The following is a 21046-nucleotide window of genomic DNA, read 5'->3' as shown; positions in this document are numbered from 1 at the left end:
TCTTGTATTTCAGGGTGGCCTTCTTTAATGTCCTGAGCTCATGTTCTGTGAATTTCTTCATTCACTATTTTCTCTCTTGCAGATAACAATTGGTTCCTCCCTAATTTTCACTATAAAACTTTTCTGTATTGTGGTGGATTTAATACAAAACACGTCATTTTCTTTGAATTTTGTTACTGTCTGTGTTAGGATATGCAAAACAAGTATTATATCACAGCACATTCTTACCAAAGACTCCACTATGCTTCCCTGGCATTCAGGGATGGAGTTAAATCACTGTATATATAATCATAAAATATTGCTTTCCCAGGTGTTGGTTGCTGCTCAGCAACCAGTTGAAAGTACAAATTAGTAAGATGAAGGAAGAAAGGGAGTTTTCTCAGCCAAACCAAGGTTGGTGTTTTATTCTAAAGATTAATGGGACAGTAAGAGGCTTCATGATCAAAAATAGACTGAATAATGAGTTCAAAAAGAAATAAGAAGTTGTGATTGCCCAAAGTATTCCTTTTCAAGAAGTTATGGGTTTTGCTTTTTTCTCTTAAGTTGTTTGGGTAAGTTGATCAGGCTTTATTAAGTAAGATATCCACATTTAGAAATATCAAACCAGGAAAATAAAGATATATTCTTAAATTAAAAATATGGTTCCCCGGATTATTTTCAGTTGCATGCCAGTATAATGGACATTAAGCAAAATAAATTTACTAATTTTCATCTTTTGAGACTGCTGGATATCTGTTCATCTTCCACATAGCTGAAAATAAAATGATTGAGATTTTTCCTGTTTCAGAATTATAATATTGGACTTGGCAAGATGCAGATGGATAATTACACTGGAGATGTTAAATAGGTTTTAGAGACAAAATTGTAAATAATACAATACAGAAGAATGATGGACTTATTAGCATATCATTAAATTGCTTTTTCCCTGAGAGCCAAGCATATTTTTCATAGCTTACAAAAAGTGACTTGCCCAGCAGTAACACATGTGCTTAACATTTGCAAAACCCACAATATTTGACAATGGCATTAAGTTTATATTGCGGAGGAAATTATGACAATACAGTTACAAATATCAGTAAGTTTATCACTTGATAACAAGATCATATGTATGAAAAACAGTCTTTTCTGAGTTAAGCATTTTGCAGACCTTTTGTTTCAACTTCCATTAGTTCTATCACTCATGCTGAGAATATACAGGGCTGCGACGTAGCAGAAAGAAGATTTGTTAAAAGATTCTTTCACTAATGTAATTTAAACTATTCAACTCATTTTTATTAGTCTAAATTACTTTTTTTTTTTTTTTCAGATTTTGTACTCAATGAAAAGTAGAATTATGTGGGATATGGTGTGATTTTTTCAGGGCTACTGGCATCAGCCAGAAAAAATATCTTTCTCAATGAAAATGAGCTTAGTCCAGAAACTCACAAAATGCACAAACGAAACCGGGATGACTCTGGTTTTCAGCTGAATGATGGATAATGTGCAGTCATAATTCTATGCAGTTTAGTACTAGGGTGGCAGGGAGTTACAGGAAGCTTCCTATGGTTTAATGAAACTACTGCATGTGGGAATGTAAGAGTGAGCACAGCACCACGGTTCCCAGTACTGAAGTGGCTGGCAAAACAGTTTGCTCAGAGGTGGAATTCATCAGTGGGCCTTCAAGAGACAGCTGAGTCTTCCTTAATCCAGCCATGCCTAAAGTTACTCATGTTCAGACTTTGCTTATGATTAATTCTGTAGGAGATTTTGTTGCAGTCACAATGCCTTTTATAAGTCACAACCCCAGACAGGACTCTATGACTCTGGGAAATAATTTCGAAGATGTTCCACATCACGGAGCCCAAGAGGAATAATATAGACAATGGCAGACTTGATCTGACCGTGTGATTTTGGTTTCACAAATCCAGCGTCATATCCCATTGGAGTGGAAGCAAGACCCATTAAGTGTTTGTGCAGAACAGCAGGAATTCTCGTAAACTTAATGGTGAGGGTAGTGAGATGACTGGAGCACATAGAAGACACAGGTTTTAGTCCTTTCTCTGCCTTCTGTGTGACGGAAATTTTCACTTGAGGTTCCTTCTGCCCTGTATTTCTGTTCAGTGTCTAAACAGGTGGATGACACTGAAAAGACAGCCAGTCCTCCCTTGCAAAATATTTTTCAGTAAAGTAGCATACTTAGATTAAATCTCATTGACAGTATTTCAGAAATCTCTTGTTCTAGTTGATGTGCTGCTCCTTTGGGAAGGAATTCCCATTTCTTGTGACTGAGATGAGAGATCAGTTTGGATAATTTAGGGTATTCCTGTAGAGATAGGAGACACAAGACACTCCAGTACTGTACCAACCTTTCAGCTGTCACAGCTGGTTTAGTGTGATTTTCTAACCAGAAGGAATTTTTTGACTCCTCCCACATGGGCATAACTATACCTTGCTGTACATTACTCGAAATGTACCCAATACAAATTCCTTTACTTGGTGGTAGGGAGAGTTTGGTGGTGTGGTCAGGGTACCTTTGTGTGTTAAAGTGGATACAGAAAACAACATGTGACAGGTAACAGTCACAGCTCCCAACTCACTGCAGGAAGATAGATTGATACTGCTGTGCTGAACACCATAAAAAAAACCCACAGAACAGAAAAGAACAGAACAGAATAGAATGGGATACAGTAGCGCAGAAGCCAGCGAAGGTTACAGCGTCCTCACACTGGCGACTCTGTTGTTGGTCGGTCACAGGAGTAAAGGATTGCAAAGGCAACAGTAGCTGCCTGCATCCCCTTTTCTCTCCTGCCCTACGCCAGGCACCAAGTACACTGTTAGCATTATTTCCAAAGATCTAGTTTGTCTTCCTAGACTTAATCATTTCATGTCCCCTGGATGCCTCTATTTTTATTGTATAAAAGAAGAGAAGACAACGTTGTGTCTCTCAGGCATCTTTCTGACTTCATCTGTTTTGATGAAAAACTATTGATTCAGGTGTGTTTGAGTGAATCTGTGAATATACTGCTTACTCAGGAGTTCTTTAGCATCACTAAAATAAATGTGAAATGCATAATTGTTTTCCTTATGCAAATAACTGGTGAAATGGAAAATTGTTCTGTTGTTATTTGCAAAAGAAAAAAAAACCAACAAAACCAGTTTAGTGATAATACTGTTATCAGGAGATGTGTGGATGAATATTTGCCTTGTACCTCCTAGATTCCATTTGTCTGCTGTTAACCTATACCTGCTGTTAAGCGTTAGACACTTTAAAAAAGAGAAAAAGATAACACAAATTATTCACCATTAATTCTTTAAAATGAGTCACTATTAAAAGCTTAATTGTTTGCTGAGAGGGTCCAAATTAGTGGACTTTGCAAGCTCAAACAAAATTGAAGATATTTGTCCAAATTAAAACGGAAACATTCATCCAGAATATACCAAATGAACATGTATGCTCCTGTAATAATAATTTTATTATCTTCAGCTTCCAGGCCAGACTTTTAATTATGACCCTTTATATCAGTGAAAACCATGTATTCAGGATTAAAAACCTATTTCTTTAACTAGTCTAGTTAAAGACTGCAGTTTGATATATTCTATGCTACAACTTTTATAAAAACCAGAGAACACTTCTAATAACACTTTTCTAATTTCATGGTTCAGTGCACAGTCAGTAAAGATTTAAATAATTCAGAAAGAAAGCCCATTCTGTTTCTTTATTAGAAGTTTGAGTCAGGCAAATTCTTTGACATTTAATAGGTTTTTAACCCTTTTAATAACTTCTTATAATGAAATTTATTGGAAGTTGTTTTAAATAAAGGGTTATTATATTAGAGTGAATAGCAGTTGGTAGTTTTTTATGATTAGTTTTGAGACCTTGGCCTTGTGTGACTCAAAGGATATTAAAACATAAAGTAGAAAAGAATGTTAATAGTCACCAAATTAACTGTGTACCAAGAAGTATAGAAAGTGTATATGACTGCATTTTTGTCATTATTTGATCGTACCATAAAATTTTGCAGTCAAATTTTGAGTATATAATAGCTTTAATGGGGCTTAAGATCACTTACAGAGCCAGTACTATATAAAACAACCCGAAGTGGTTTAATTTTTAACAGAATGATTTTGAAAAGATTAGTGTAGTAGATTTCATAGGAGTGGGGGTTTTTATTATTTTTTGTTTAGGGGTCTCTTGACATGTGAGGTTTCTGCTGTTTAATTTTAAGACTGTTTTTCTAATCAACAGAAATTTTGAATGATCCTTTCAATTTATTCTAAAAATGCAGTGGGTGTAGTATATAAAATACTCCTGTGTAAAGCACTAGAATATTCCCCAAATACCCACTTACTTTAAAACTTAGTCTTTCATTACGCAGTTAGGTGATACAGAAGAGAATTATAAAAATGAGATGATGAAAACACACCTCCCCTCCCTCTGTTAGGTGGTGCTTTGAGTTATTCCTTTTAATGTGTTTTGAATGGTTCTCTGTGGTCATTTTACAGTAACCTTGGCTCTCATTAAAAAATCTTTCTTTAGCACTCATTCACTTACAGGTGTGCTAAAACAAGACTTGGTTGCAAGTATTATTTCTACTTCAACTGAATGGAAACAAAGACCTGATAAAACATGACTCTTTTGGCTTGATTGCTCTTTATTCACGACAGGACATACGTACCAAGTAACAGTTTTAGTCACTCTAATCAGTAAACGCAAGCTTCCTGTCAGATTTCAGACCTCCAAATATTTGAGTCACTTTTTTGTTTTCCTCTGGTGTATAAATACAGATGTTCAATTTATCTCAAGTTTTAAGCTCTCTCATGAAAGAGCATAGCCATAATGGAAAACAACAGATGAAACTGCATGGTTTGCTTTTGATTCACTTGCCATCAATCTAGGATCCTGACCATCAACATGCATTTAACAACCATGAGGTACTGCTTGATCACCTGTATGAACTGAAAGAAAGGTGTATAAAATTGACATTTCTGTACTTTTAGACACTCTTTTAAGTTTGAACTTATGGTCATATAGAACCATAGAATATCCTGTATTGGAAGGGACCAACACGGATCATTTTGTGCAAGTCCTGGTCCTGCACAAAACATCCCCAAGAGTCACACATTCACCTGAGAGTAGACACTCTCAGGTAAATAGTGCAAACACCTTTTGAACTCTATCAGACTTGGTGCTGTGACCACTGCCCTGGGGAGCCTGTTCATCATCTGTCTGATGAATATTGCTTGCATTTTGTAGCACTAAAAAAAATTACTAGGTTTTTTGGTTTATAAGTTGTCTTGATCATAAATGGTGTCATTTCCCAAACACAAGCCCTTCTCAGTATGCCTGTTCTCACAAACTTGGCTGGCAACTTTAATATTATCTTTTTTTGTCTTTTGAAACCTTCACTTACAGAATCAAGTACTTATGTAGCAATTAACTTTTTTCCTCTCTTTTTTAATGAGCGTCTCTTTGTCACTGGAAAACATCTTGCAGATGTGCATTGGCTTATGGTAGAAGACAATTAAAGTGCCTGAAATAAAAGCAGTAACATTTCTGAGCAAATTTCATGGCATTTCAGGAGGTTGGCACAACCAGGGCTAATACTGCATTTCAATGTAGTATTATTTGGGAACAGAGAAACATTCAGATTTAATATGGCACAGGTAGTAGCAAGTTTCCTGGGAATATAAATGAGAATACTACTAATAACAGAGACCCTTTCTGCCTACCAAAGTGTCCAAGATACCTACATGGGGATGCAGGTGGGTCATGCCAGTGAAGAAAGAAGCACATTGTGGGTATCTTCATAGATAACACTTAAGATCCCCTGGGGTTTTCGCCCAACCTTTTTTTTAATTGATTGATTGAACAATAGCTTCTTATAGTCCGAAAAAATTGTTACTCTCAGACTTACCTTGACCAATCAGACAAGAAGCAAAGAACTGTCAGCCCCTTCTGCAGTGTCCATCAAAAATGTTCACAAGAGCATTCAACGAGTAGAAAACTAAGCAAAAATTGTTGCAAGATCTGATGGTGGTAACAGTAATAATGTCTGTTTGATATGAATTTTCTCACAGTAGTGAGATATGTGAATTTTACTTGCTTCAGTGAGTAAGCCCTGTGTATTTCTCCTTATGTTTTGATGTTTTCATCTCCAGTGAATTATCCCTAGTGTTTCTTGCATGTACTTAGACCTGTTGTATTTATTTCGATCTGTTAAGGCAATCTGTCTTTCTTCTTTCATTCAGTGATAACATTTATTATAAATGAATCGAAATAGGGAGGGAGTATTGGGACTTCTACAGCTTTTCAGAGAGATGTTTCCTCATGGTTGTTAATTATAACTAGAAAAATAGCGTGAATTATTTTGCTAACAGCACATTCCCTTTGAAACTGCCTGTCTAATGTTTCTTAGAAAAAAAATTACTTGCTTCCCAAAGCCACATTCTGGGACACTGGTTAAGAGTCCTGCAATTTGACTCTTTCTGCATCTTGCTTGGGTTAACCAGCTTGTATCAAAAAGGCAGATAATTCCATTTGGGGTTTTTTATTGCTATGTGCTATGTCCTGGGAGAAATGAAGGATTCTGTCTGAATGCTGTGTCAGATGGAAATATCTCTGTTTTGTGGGCTTTGGAGCACAATATTTCAAGAAATATGAAGGTTATTGGGTATAGTCCAGAGGACAGCAGAAAGAATGATCAGAGGTGCAGAAAACACAGCATATGAACAAAGTCTTTCAATCTTCAGGTTTAGTTGTTTAGTCTAAAGAAGAAAAAAAACCAGAGGAAATTCATAATAGCCTTCTAGTGTGTACAACTTTTCTGTAAAGGAGGAGAAAAACATTCCTCATGTCCACTGGGAGCAGAGCAAAAAGTAGTAGGTTTAAATTACATTAAAGGAGATTTAGGTGAGACATTATGGAAAAAAGCTCTTTCCACTGTAAGGATAGTTAAGCACAAGAATTGCCCAGAGAGGTTATGAAGAGGTTAGACAAACATATGTCAGAAATGATTTAGGTATAGCTAATCCTGCTGTGAGATAGTGTTGGACTAAATAACCTTTTGAGGTCCCTTCTAGCACTATTTTCTGTGGTTCTGTGATTAGGATATTGTACTCACATTGTCCTGTAGTAAGATATTTCTGTACAGGGATGATATCACTGTATTCTGCACTGTATTTTGCTTTGTTTTTACTTTAAGCTGGTGGGATGAATGGTAGTCTGATGATTAAAGCTCTTTAGCTTTATTCTTAGTACCTCAGGATCTTTGAGCAGGGCATTAGGAGCTCATCTTCAACTAGACAGCCCTGTTGTGGTTTTGCACTACCCGTGTGCCAATAAGGGACTTTGGTACACACCTTAGATTTAGTGACTTGTACTGTATTTTAACTTGCAGTCAAACACTTATATGGGTGAATGCTCAGTTTCTGCTTATAAGCAAAATGCACACAGAAAAAAAAAAAATAGCCGTGAAGAGAAATGTATCATAGCTTCCCCATTAGTAAAACCAAAATAAAACCAGGCATGTTCTAAAGCTGAATATAACTCAAGTTGTGAAACATCCTGGAACTGACAGATGGAGAATGATATTATACTGCCAGATATTATCATTATTACCTCATCACAGAGACCATTGAAGATGTCAGTTTAAGACTGTCCTTATCCTCTGTAATGCTCCAAACTCTTTTAACTTTGTTCTTCCATTTGGCATTCTGCCACCCATCAGGATTTCTCTTCAGCTTTGCATTCGGCAGGAGTGTGTTCGCAATATTGCCTCTGCATACTGAATATGGCTCCAGCACAGCTACACAGCGGTGGGTTTTGTAAAACTCCATCTGGAGGAACAAGGAATATGAAGTTTCAGATTTAGAAGTAGTTTAGAATAAATTGGTCATACTTTGCATGTAGTTTTGACAGAGTGTCTGATTAGTGTTACTATTCTGCAGAGAAGAGGTTGTCACAGCATCTGTGACAGGGGCATACCATCATGCCACAGCAGTGACCTGAGAGTGGGGTTTTCATGGCTGGGTGTGTTCTTGAACCAACAGAGGAGAAGGGACAGTTCTTGGTTTTGTTGATCCTTTAGGAACCTGAAAGTTCATCATGTTTTCCACAGTGTGATCTCACAACTTTTTACATGTATGTGATCAGTTGTCCATTCTTACTCAAGGAATGAGCAGTTTCCGTTTTCTTAGACAATCCCACTTTTTCACCAGGTAGGGGCAGGATGGGAGAAGGCAGGCTCTGCAGTGCATGGTGAAGAGGTGAGCCAGAAGCCTCATCTGCAGATGTGAATCACATCTGTGGATCCTGAGGGCCACAGCTCTGTGTGATGGACTTAAACCGGCTTGTTCTCTGCAGGCAGGTCCCTTAGGTGAGGGTTTCTGGCTTAGCATCCAAAAGAGAAAATATACTGCTAAATAAGCTTATTTGCTGCTTACACCTGGTTTTCTGGAGGTAGCCTGGTATTCATCTGATTTAAAAATTCAGGAGACAAGCTGAATTCATGTGAAAAGAAAAACGCTGGGTTTTTTTTTTTACTCCACCACCGCATTTGCAGTCCTCACAATTTCCCTGGTGAAGGGTTCTCTTGCAAATACATATACACACGTGTTTTGTATGGGGATACATTCAGTACTGTTCAGTTGTTGTTGTATTATCTGAAAACACAGCCTGTGTTAAGCACTGGACCTAAAATTGTATCACAGACTGTTTAAAAATATATGTTGTTTAAAGAAGAAAAACACAGGATGTTCTGTATTATCTATCTGATATTTGAAGCTCTTAAAGGAGAGATCTTTTTGAGTAATAGCAGAATCAGAGAAACACAGAATGGGTCAGGTTGGAAGAGACCACAGTGGGTCATCTGATCCAGCCTTCCTGCTCAGGCAGGGTCATCCCAGCACACATGGCACAGGATTCCATCCAGATGGTTCTTGAAAATCTCCAGTGAGGGAGACTCCACAACCTCTCTGGGAAATCTGTTTCAGTGCTCAGTCACCCACTCACACAATAAAGAAGTTCTTCCACATATTCAGGTAGAACTTCCTGCGCATCATTTAAAGCATTTGTATTATATTTTATTTGAGGAAAAGTAAATAAAATGGTAGCCCTTGCCCTGCTTTTAGAGATAGACAATTTTGAAGTTCATTCAAAATAAGAGTTAGAAGTTTCAGATAGTAGTTGTTATGTTTCTAGAGTTCACAAAATCATTAGGATGCCTACTCTTCCTAAAAAGCAGTCAGACTTTTCCAGCCTTTTGTGGAAGTGTTGGTTCTGCACCATGAGCTGCTGCCTTATGAAAACCTGAGTGCTCAGCCCCTGCAGGGTGGAGGGTGCCTGGGGATGGCACACACCCACACAGAGCACTGCAGACAGGGTGAAGGGAGAGCTTTGGGGGAAGGATTTTGCCTCCCTTTGCTCAGCACATGAGGGACTGTGTGGATTCCCATCCCCTTCCCACTTGCCCCGTGCTGGCCAAGAGGACCCAGAGACTCCCCACTGGTGCTCCACCTTCCCCAGCTGCTGCCCAGCTCAGCAGCTGGATCCAGAGCAAAGCATCTGACCAGCAGTTACAGCTTCATGGGCACAGCTGTCTTGGTACGGGTTGTCTGCTAGAGGCAGAGATAATGATGGCTTTCAAGGCTAATATGCTTGGCACAGAGGGAGCTGATACTGGAGGGAAGGGACCAAGAAATCAGTAGTAATTTAAAAATATAAATGTCTACCAGGATTCAAATTTCAGCCTTCAATTGATTTCATCTACTGTGCTCTCTGTGCTCCTCTCCTCCGGTGCTTTCATAGTCATTAAATGAACTTGGAAAACAAGTTTGTATTGATAACTCCTTTTTACCAAAAGCTATTAAAAAAAACAACATAAATACAGGTATAATTGTGATGTCACATTGTCAGAAGCCAATTCAAATGCTTTTCAGAGACACAAGTACATGTAAAGTGGTAAGTATGCCATAATGAATGGTATTATTAGTTTGATTTATTGCCAGCCAGTCACCTTTACAAAAATCAATCCCCAAGCTCATAAAATATCTCCCTAAACTTGATACCTTTTTACACTGTCAATAATAAGAGAAAAGGTGAAGTTACAGGATTATCTTTACTTTTTTCCTGTGTGTTACTTGTTGAAAGGTATCTTACAGATTGCTGTGATATATGGGAGTGTGTATATGTGAAAGAGATAGGTTATAAAAGTCATGAGCCATAAAAATATAAAAAAAGAAAAATCTGAGTGATCTTTAGACAATTCAGATGACATGTCTAACAAAGACTGTCAGTAGAATAAATGTGACTATGTTAATATACTGAGCCACTAGCACATGTCCTTATCATAATGGAATTTACACAATGGTAGCTCCTGTCAGATTCTACTTTATACATACATACATGTTTGCCTGATGCACAGAAAGACAACCATATCTATTTCACTTCAGCTCTGTATTGATACTTCAGTTTTAAATCACCCACAGAACACCTTAGCTTAAATCAGAGCTCCTCTCTGATACTCTTTGCTATCTGTCATGTTTCTGTCTGAGTATACTGAAAAGATGTTACAGGCAATCTGCTGAGGTCTGTGTGTATGGTGCATTTGACCTCTGGACAAGAAAGGAGTTTCATCCTCCAGTGCTTTTAATTCTTATCCTTACAGAGACTGAATCTGTTGCTTGCATTAAAATAGTATGTCTCGTTAATGCTAAGAAGCAGTGACCCACATAGCACAATGGATTCATTTGTCAATCCTGCGATTTCTGAGCTTTCCATTCATATATGTCTTAGCAGTAAATCGACTCAGAAATCATTTAATCAGTCTATCAATGCATCCTTCTTGTCAGTGGTCTGAATCCTGAAAAGTCCAATGTCTGACTGGGCAGCACCAGGTAAAATAGATTTGGACCTAATACTAGATGTTCAGACTCTGAAAACTCCCAGCAGCTCCAAAATTCACAACTCAAAACCACAAAACTCCTAAGTTAAAAAAGCAGGATCTGGAAACTGTCTTGAATTTTGAGGATGTTCATGTTCTGGTCTAGGTCTGAACTTTAGAGTGCAAACTTATTCCTGTTTGTTAGCATTTTAGAAATACTCTACACACAGTTACAGAAAGCAGCACCCTTTTGTTCCCCCTATTAAAAAAACCCTCAAGCTTTCATTCCTTTTTTTGCTATTTCCAAAGGCTGATGCTAGAGCCTGAATTCTTTATAACAGTCAGTGTTATGCAAATGTCAATCATATCCTTACTATGTTTATTTTCAGTATATACATGTTTATTTAAGTACTTGCCATTTCCTTTAAGCCTTACATAGCCAATCAGGCCAACCGAGGTCTAAAGGAACAGAACACTTTATTAGTGATATGCTTAATACAGTTTTTTTCCTCTTGTAGATGCAAGATTTACGGAATACAGAAGGAGCCCAGTATAGTTCCCATCCTCAGATGGCAACCATGAGGCCAAGGGTTCAACCTGCAGATATTAGGCAGCCAGGAATGATGCAGCACGGGCAGCTGACTACTATTAACCAGTCCCAGCTCAGTGCACAGCTTGGTTTGAATATGGGTGGAAACAGTGTTCCTCACAACTCGCCCTCTCCACCTGGAAGCAAATCTGCAACTCCTTCACCATCCAGTTCAGTCCATGAAGATGAAGGAGAAGATAGCTCTAAGGTAGGCTTAGATGCTAGGATTACTATGTAAATGGTGGATATTTTTAGGACCTGCTAAATGAATGATATGGCCACAGTTATTAAGGTGATACTTTATACATGATTGGTGGTTCACTGAAGTGAATAAAGGATTATGAATACAGAACTTACAATATCCAGGCAATTCTTCAGGCAGCTTGAGTAAATTACATCATTCCTCTTTGTGAGAGCAAACTGGAATACTGTTAAACATCGAAAGGATAGTCATTCCTTTAGGGCTTTAATATAAGGATTGAGTTTTCTCACTTGCATAGCAGGGATGTTTGTTCCCAGTTAAAGATCAAGTTACTGCTATAAAAAGTATGAACAGTCTGTGCAATATGCTAGTCTTTGCTGCTTGGTCACAGGATGAGTAAACAGAACATCATAGCAACCAGAACAGAAAGATCCTATGAACTTTAAAAACCTTACCTTGAAAATCTGGAAGACCCTGTATGCATTCATGCTTTTGAGAGGTGCTGACACTTCATCATGACATGTTTAAGCTTCATTTTAATGTCAGTACAAGAATGAAGTGATAAGAGTAATTTACATAATAAATTTCTTTAAAGGATAAATGTCAATCTGTATAGCAGGTTTTGCATACAAAAATCTCCCAAATCTCCCAAAATCCTGAAAACCTCCCAAAAATACACAAGTCTATTATCTTAATTTTGCAGACAGAAAAGCTGAGACACAGGAAGACTGGGACTTTGTACTATGTCATCCCTTAAACCAGGAATATAGCATATTGAAACTGAGAGCCTCCACAGCTCTCTTTTGTGGTCACTAGAAAATACCAGTCCTGTTAGAGCCCTCCTGCAGTGCAGTGTGTGCCACGTGCACTGTAGTCTGTACCACAGCCACGTCTGGTGGGGAAAAGTTGCAGACTTGCAAGGAATGTGAAGAAAACATATTGTGAGTCACTGAGGAGGTATAATCCAGTCAAGAAATGTAAGTCTGATTTGTTTTAACATTATATTGTTTTTCATGCCTCAAGCTATAAAATAATCATGTAATTGGAGACATATGTTTTACTACAATTTGAATAAATTCTGATTCAAAAGTTTTATTTCAGGACATTCCCCCGATTTCACAAACTTTAGGTTTTAAAAATTACTGAATAATTCATATATTTTAAATGAGCACTTCCTTACTGAGAGAGACTTTAGAATACAGCTATGTAAAAATAATTCCAGGCAGCCTTTACTTTTTCAGAATAATTTATTTGCTACTCCTATTGCATTGCTAATATTTTTACATTGCTGGAAGTATTCAAGGTGCTCTAAACTTCTGGAGAAAATATCCACTCAAATAATTAGGATTTTCTTTCTACTTCTATCAAGTATTTCAGTTATTTAACCTATATTTTTCATGTACTTTTTCACTGTAGCACTTTGTGCTAGCAAAAGTGCAGGGTTGTGGTTCCAAGCAAGCAGTAATTATCTGAAGCTAATGTTTTTAATAGAGAAATACAAAGCACTGCAGACTAAGTAAAACTTTCTCCTTTCTTTGTGAAAGCCAGTTTATATAGTGTTCAACTTTTAACAAGCCATGTTATTTTGGAAAACTCTCTTTAAAATTCCCTCCTGCTCAGTCTAAGCAGAAAAAGATGACAAATGGCACAATGCACAACACAAAATTAAATCCAGTGTGCTAAAGTAGATACATTGCCTTAAAATTATATTTATAATTTCACTGCTAAGAGAAAAGTTTTAAAGGCTATTACATTTGGTTAATAAACCTTATTAAATTTAATTTAAATTCTTCTCCAACTCTATGGTTTAAGCAAGCCTGATGGGGAGCAGATAATGCCGTACTTGCCTTCTGTGGGATTTCTTAGGGCTTCATGAAAACACCGGAGGCTGCTCACCACTGGAGACAGGCAGTGGGCTGGCAAGCCTGATCCCATGCAATGGTTCTTCTGTAGTTCCCTCTTTAAAAGACAAGAGAAGATGAATAATCAGCCTAAGAAGTAAAGTGTATTGTTGTACTTCAAGATTTAAACCTCTCCAATGTGTATCTCTTTGTCACATTGCTCTTTCTGGAAGCTGCCAGTGAGTGGATATGAATACTCAAAATAAATCAGTTTTCTGTGGAGATCTTTCTCCCCAGATACAACAGTATTACATTTTATCAGAGTTGCTTTGGAGGGGCCTGTGAAAGTTCTAACTCCAGATATCCTCTTCCCAGCGAAAGAAGGCACTGGATGGGGACAGGAACAGATAGACCTGCTATTCTGTCTCTTGTGAGAACATCTTTCTTTTAACGGAACACAACTTTGAGAAATTTGGATTTTTCTCTTTGATTTATAAACTACCATGCAGATGTGTGGTATTACTTAATAGACCAGGACCAGAGCTCATTAGCCAATCCTTCAGCAGAAGTGCACATATTGCAGTCATGGGGTCGCTTTGGAGGTTACTTCATGGAGTCAGAGATGTTCCTGCCATGAGGACCGCGTAAAAAACAACTCCCTCTGAACTCACCATGTCATTAATAGCAATAGTGATGTTCTCCCTGTTTAACCAGTGAGACAAGATGCTTGCCTGTGTACCCACATTGATCAAAAAGACAAAGTACCTTTCCAAATGGAAAATCACCTCAGTGTCAGATGACCATCCTCAGTTTATACCAGCTGAATTGTGTGAAAGAGAAGCTACTCGTCTTTTCATAGCATATTTGGTAGAAAGGTCCCAAAAAACTATACCTATTTCTATCTAGAGAAAAAAAAAACAGAAATCTCAATATCTTGTTCATATTTAAATGAATTTATAGAAAGAGCCTGGAAGGTATAAAAAAATACGTACTTTATGTACACGTTTGGATTAAAATTACAATTGTTGCCCCATGAAGCACTGATTTCCATGCATGAAGGAAATTACCATTTCAGCTCAATGTATATATTCCAAACTCCAGTATTAACTTTACAAACTGATGTAATTGTTCATGTACTGAGCTTCTTGGATGTTCACTCTAAGATAAATATTCAAATTGTTGTAAGCCTTATCCAACATACACAGAACTAATGGTAGCAGCTGCTAAATATTATCTGGCTATACTCATTCTCATAAAGACTCTTTCATATAGGCTGTTCAGACTTCAACTGTCCTTGCACAAGGAAAGGGAAAGGAGCTGCATTATAGAGGGCTCAGTTTCCCTTCATGCTGTTGCTCTAAAACCAGGACAGCTGAGGCTGCTTGACCATAAGATCAGTGACAACTGTAGCATAATTGTAAGGTTGGATATACATTTAGAGAGCTGCTAAGACCATGGAAATGTGAAATGTAGCTTCAGACTAAGGGTATTGTCTCTGCAAGGGGCGCACATCACTAAGGCCCCTTAATTCTTCTAAATCTCATATGTGGGGCTATTGTTAGAAGAAGAAAAAAGGGAGAACTTAAGAAGTAGTAGTTGTAAGTACCTATAAAAGCATTCTAAACAAAGTCACCACTTAGCACATGCCTTATTCTGACCACCTCAACACTGGAATATTGCATTTATGTAATTCTTGTCATAATTCACACTGTTGGATCATTAAACATGTACTTCATTATTGCCAAGCATAATTGTGAGCTGCTGGAAGCATTACTGGTTTGTAAATAAGTATTTCTTCATAGATGGATAAGAGGGTTTTCTTCCATATTCATTTGCATATCACTTATGAGAGAAATTCAAATAATGTATTTTAGAGGGAAGATAGCAAGAGGACTGCAAGTAGCAAGAATTAAATAACAGAAACACAATTACTAAAGAACTGCTGCAGCATATTCTCCTTATGTGGCAGAGGTTTTACAATATTTACTTTATATGATAGGAGTTATAAGTGGAATTCTGTGTTGTCTGTTCAGCCTATTATGCAGATGGTGCTTGATTAAAATCTATTTTAAACTACAGCGATTACTGCAAGATAGTGTGCATAAAACAGCTCTCCTAGCTCCATTAAAGGCTTTGGTACTATTGCAGTTTATTTTAAATATGCTTATAGACATTTTCCAGGTTCTCAAGGGACATTTAGATATCAACGATGTGCCTTACTTGATAGTTTTAAATCCTGCACTAGATATTCTTGTGATCTATTATGTGTGCAACATGGTTAATGTACACTTTTTTAAAGTGAAAGATTATTGCTTTCTTGTGATAAATAAGTTAAATACATCACCATAATTAAGCAATAAGCCATGACAGGAGGTGGATTACCATGAGTTAACTACACCTCCAGGGATTTTGAGGCACAAGTCTATGCCTAGCAGAATATATATGGTTTTTATTTTATTTTCCATCTGTCTCTGCTTTGGTGGTTAGAAGTAGAGTCTATGAAGCTGATAGACTGATGGGAGCATAAGGTAGGCTATCATCTCAGCCATTTGCGAGGTTATTAGTACTGGAATTCTGGTATTCTTTTTATTTCGTTATTTTCATATAAGACAAACAGAATTTCCCCTGTGAGTACTCTGTTTTTAACAGTGGGTTTTTGAAGTCTCTTGATCATTAAGGTTGGAGAATAAGGTTTATAGCTGTTCACAGAACAACTTACCAGAAGGCACTTACACAAGTTTCTGTAGTATATCACCTAGTTTAAGGGTACTTGAAGTAGTGTGGTATCCTAATATACAGAAAACTTTTAAGTCTCACTGGTTCAGAAATAAACTGAAAGGAGAAAAATGTTTGCAAATCACACAGGTAAAATTTTAACTATAGAACTAATTATTGCCACGTCTTCTTGCTCATGGTGTTTGCACAGGACTTCTGAAAAGTTTAGACTAATGTTGTCAAATTAGCTAGAGAGACCTAGTTAATTATACTTTACTGCTAGTTTTGTGTACCCCATAGAATTAAATAATAGCAAGAGACAAAAAGTTGGTTAACTTAATAATGGGTAGCACATCTTTGTTTTTCCGTATTTTCCAAATGCTGGCAATAGGCTGCATGTCTATTAACTTTGTATTAAAGTTGCAACTATTGTAACATAATGCTCAGAAAACAAGCAACTTCATTTTCAAGTTGTGGTCATCACTTTGTTGCTGTTTTTAGTAAGTCACAGAGATCCAGATTATTCCCTGTAGTCACCTGGGTTCAGTTGGACACCACATAGTGAGGCATATAGGAAAATAAAAAAGTTATTTTTCTCAAAACGAGGATTTCCAGCCATTTTCCTCATGCAGTTCCTGTATCCTCCTGTGCCACTTGATACGCATTATTAAAAAATAATAATAGAAGGAAGGGAAAGAAGTCATGCCTAGTAGATCCTTAGCCTAGAGCATCCCATTTATGCTCTTGATCTTCTCGTATTTCAAAATGCTTATGATGCACAGTGCTTTGGTCATGCTGACAAAAGAGAAAAGCCTTTGAACCCACTTGTAAGATCACACACCATTTCTACAGCTACAGTAAATTAAGTGATCATATCAAGAAAAGCTACTTTGCCATGGAGCTCCAATGTGTTGAAGAATCAGGTCATTGTCCCTTTATGTGCTTGTAAGTCATAGAATCCTAGAATTATTTAGGTTGGAAAAGACCTTTAAGGTCATCGAGTCTAACTGTCAACCTTACGCTTCCAAATTCACCACTAAACCGTGTGCCCAGGAGACACATCTACACATCTTTTAAATGCCTCCAGGGAGAGTGACTCCACCACTTCCCTGGGCAGCATGTTCCAATGCTTGACAATCACTTCGGTGAAGAAATTTTTCCTAATACCCAATATAAACTTCCCCAGGGGCAATTTTAGGCCATTTCTTCTCATTCTATGCCTTGTAACTTGGGTCAAGAGACCAACGCTCACCGTGCTACAACCTTCTTTCCAGTAGTTGTAGAGAGTGCTGAGTTGTCGCCCGAGCCTCCTTTTCTCCAGGCTAAACAACCCCTGTTGCCTCAGCTGCTCCTCACAAGTCTTGTGCTCCAGACCCTTCACCAGCTTCACAGGAAAATAGGGTGCTTTGGTGTTTGCACAAATGCTCATGTGCAGGGTTTTTTTCAGGTGGTGCATGAATAAGGCACATGAGCTTTCCTCCATATACCATTCCTTTCCTTAAAACATTTGCTTTTACATGAGCAGAAATAAAAACGACTCAGCTAAATCCAGATAGGTCAAAACTGATCCTTTAAAAGGCTCTAAACCGTCTATACTGGTAAAGCTTTTCTTCTTCAGACTTTATTAGAAGGTGGGGGGAATGTCTATAACTTGAATTGCTTGATTCACAACCAGATTTTCTTCAAAGTCCCTGGATGATGTACCACCTGCTGTAGAAGAGATTTATTTGAACAGTAGTCTGGGGTCATTCTGGGGAAGGATGAGAATAAGAAAAAGGTAGAAATGACAGTGTTTCTTCTGTCTGCAGATGGTTCATATTGTTGAAGTGATACTCAGGCTGTAGAGAAACTAATTTAATTTGAATTTTCTCATTATTTTCATGTCATAGCCACTAGCAATAAAACTTAGAAAAGGTGAGAAGTTGACCAAATGAACTACAGAGATTATAGCAATTATATTAAAGAGAAATATAAAGTACTTTAAGGGAAAAAATAGCATCATCTGAAATACTTATAGTGAATTTTCTACATGTGACTAATGCAGATAGTGTCAACATGTGGATTAGCAAAGATAACAACAAAAATTCCATTTCTGCATGCAAAATCCAAAATTTTTGCTTCACAGAGGCTGTAACAGTGGTTGGAGGCTGTAACTGGCTTTTTTTTATAGTACTTTCCTAATTTTATATTACAGGTCAACGGTGGCGAGAAAAGACCTGCTTCAGATATAGGAAAGAAACCCAAAACTCCCAAAAAGAAGAAGAAGAAGGACCCAAATGAGCCACAGAAGCCTGTGTCTGCCTATGCATTATTCTTTCGAGACACTCAAGCAGCCATCAAGGGCCAAAACCCCAATGCTACTTTTGGTGAAGTCTCTAAAATTGTAGCTTCAATGTGGGACGGCTTAGGAGAAGAACAAAAACAGGTACAATATGTGCTGTAGCTCAGAGGCTTTGTTTCAGGAAAGTCAGGGTCATCTGAGCACTGTAGGTAGCTTCTTTTGTTTGCCAGGATGAAACTTGAATATGTGCCATCTCAGGAATATAACTTAAAGATGCCGGGATAAGGACAGAATTGTTTTATTTCATCTGTATGAAACCACTAAGAGAATTTGCCTTGTTTTGGGATGTGACACAAGTTTTAAGATTATATTTAGGGATGTTTTATGCTGAAATTGGTGGGCCTAGGATTTTACAATGTCATTGCCCTGTATGTGAAACTGTCGTGTAAGAGGACCTTGATTCCAAAGCTTATATCTGTGCATGTGACCTGACATATATCTGAGCTCCCACTTGCAGATGTTTCCCTTCCCCATGATCCCATGATGCCAGAAGGGCAGCTGGGCTCACATATGCTCCCAAATCACCTGGCTTTTATGAAAGACATTAGTGATGTGTTGACCCAAGGAGAACTAGGGTGGACCCTGGCAAAGGGCATCCTCTAGCATATATGTGGACTGTGGAAATCACTTCCCAAGGTTACTTCCATCTTCCATGGAAAGGCCTTGGTTCTGTAATGAGGCCAGCAGAGCTAGACCTGACACTTGGCAGAAATCCTTCCAAGTCAGTCAAAGCTGTGTAAAAGTGGGCAACTCTGAAAGCTCATCACATTTAAGTGGTGACAGCTGGCAAATACCATTGATCCTCACTGTACCATACCATTCCTTTTCTGTTGTTACTGATTGCATTTTTACTAAGTGCCAACAGAATGGATTAGATTGATAAAGAAATAGGAACTTCAAGAAAGCAACAGATATGGAAGGAAAGGATAGGTTAGGGGAGAGATATATTGTCTGCAGGAGGCCTGGACTGGGGTTGATGTTAGCACAGAGAGTGAAAAAGACCTGGGACTAAACTGAATCTCATTCATTCATACACTGTTACTACAAAAATACAGTTTAAAACCTAAGAATTAAAGAAAAGTTTGATTTTTTGGTATGTACAATTATTTAGGCTTGAAAAAAAAAGGGTTACTTTGCTGATAATTGGGTGGTGTAGGTACATTTAGATCCTCGTTAAAGATACCAGTGTAAAAAAGAATCAAGATTTGGCACTCACTGACTAACAACAACAAAAAAACCCTTTTGTTATCTAGTATCCACCATTGAATAAGGCCAGCATTTGGAAAGTTTAGCTGGAGGAAAGGTAATTTTCTGAACACAGGGAACGGAAAGGTCACTTGGACTGGCACATTAGAGTTATTTTGTTGTGTTGTCTCTTTCTTTTCCCTTTTTTAATATGCCCAGCAAAGGCCAACCTAAAAGACTCTAAAATGCACATCTCCTTGGAGCTTGTCATGTGTGTGCTACCACCAAAATATTAAAGCCTTTCCGCAGAAATGTGTAAGAAAAGTGCATGAAAACCTGAATTTCCAACTTTAACTTTGATTTTCTATTCATGGTTGAGAGCAAAAATTGTGTAAGTCCTATGCTGTAAGAGCAGAACAAAATTTATCTTCCTTATCTCTGTTGTTGTTAATTTAAGTTGAAACACAGCAGAATGATGTGTTATGAGATCCACATGACATATCTATGTAAAAATGGCTGCAACTATGTTTTTTCAGCCAATTTTTTCAAAAGTTTGGGCTAGCATATCTTTGTTGCTTTTTGACTCATTTTGCCTATTCATTATCATCTATTAAGCACATTTTTAAAACCCCTTCTAATCTAGCACTGTACAAAAATAATAAAAGATAGTCCCCATTTTAAAAAAATAAAATTGGCAATGCTATTTTGTAGAATAAATTTAAACTCATTTTTTATTCCGTTAGGAATCTAATAGCACAAAGTCATGATTACAAGACATCTTAACTGACTAGATAGTCTGTATTTTAAAGGCCTAATTTTTCTGATCCAGAGCATTAGTAACTGTTATGAAGCCTATGTCTCTGGTAGGAAAATTGGACTCTAAAAATACAAATGATTAATGTAGCATTTGGTATTTGGCATTGAAGAAGCTCCAGAAATTCAAAAATAGTTAAATAAATAAACAATATCATCATTAGAGGACTACTTTATTGATGAATTATACTTGCTGAAAAGGATTCAATTATCATAAAGCTTCTGGCTTATGTTTTGGAAGCTAATGCTTATTCTGGAATTTAAATAGAAGTATGTTTCCAAATTATGTTTCCTGAATTGGAACTCCTTTTACTATTTAAATAGTAAATATAAATGAATCAGAAAGTAGAACATAATGCAGCTATTGAGAAAGAAGAATAGGCTCATGTTTTCATGCTAAAATGAAATCTTCTTTGTTCCTATGATCTGAGCCATTTTTTTCTGAAATGCATAGAATTCTTGTTTATTCCTGAAGATTGACCACAGAATAAATAAAAGTAT

General features: G+C 37.3%; 1 protein-coding gene across 1 annotated transcript in view; it reads left to right on the top strand.

Moving 5' to 3' along the window:
• Positions 1-21046, top strand: part of TOX (thymocyte selection associated high mobility group box) — a gene marked incomplete at both ends in the record, with an annotated part of 217623 nt that overhangs the window by 164386 nt on the left and 32191 nt on the right. The window contains 2 exons of the mRNA XM_082277198.1: positions 11378-11656; positions 18401-18631. Coding sequence (XP_082133324.1) covers positions 11378-11656; positions 18401-18631 — 510 coding nt within the window. The remainder of the gene's footprint in view (positions 1-11377; positions 11657-18400; positions 18632-21046) is intronic.

Source organism: Coloeus monedula (assembly GCF_965178545.1).
Source record: "Coloeus monedula genome assembly, chromosome: 1".
In the NCBI taxonomy this organism is placed as follows: Eukaryota; Metazoa; Chordata; class Aves; order Passeriformes; family Corvidae; genus Coloeus; species Coloeus monedula.
Note: the sequence above shows the minus strand (reverse complement) of the source record. Positions and strands in the feature narration are given on the sequence as shown.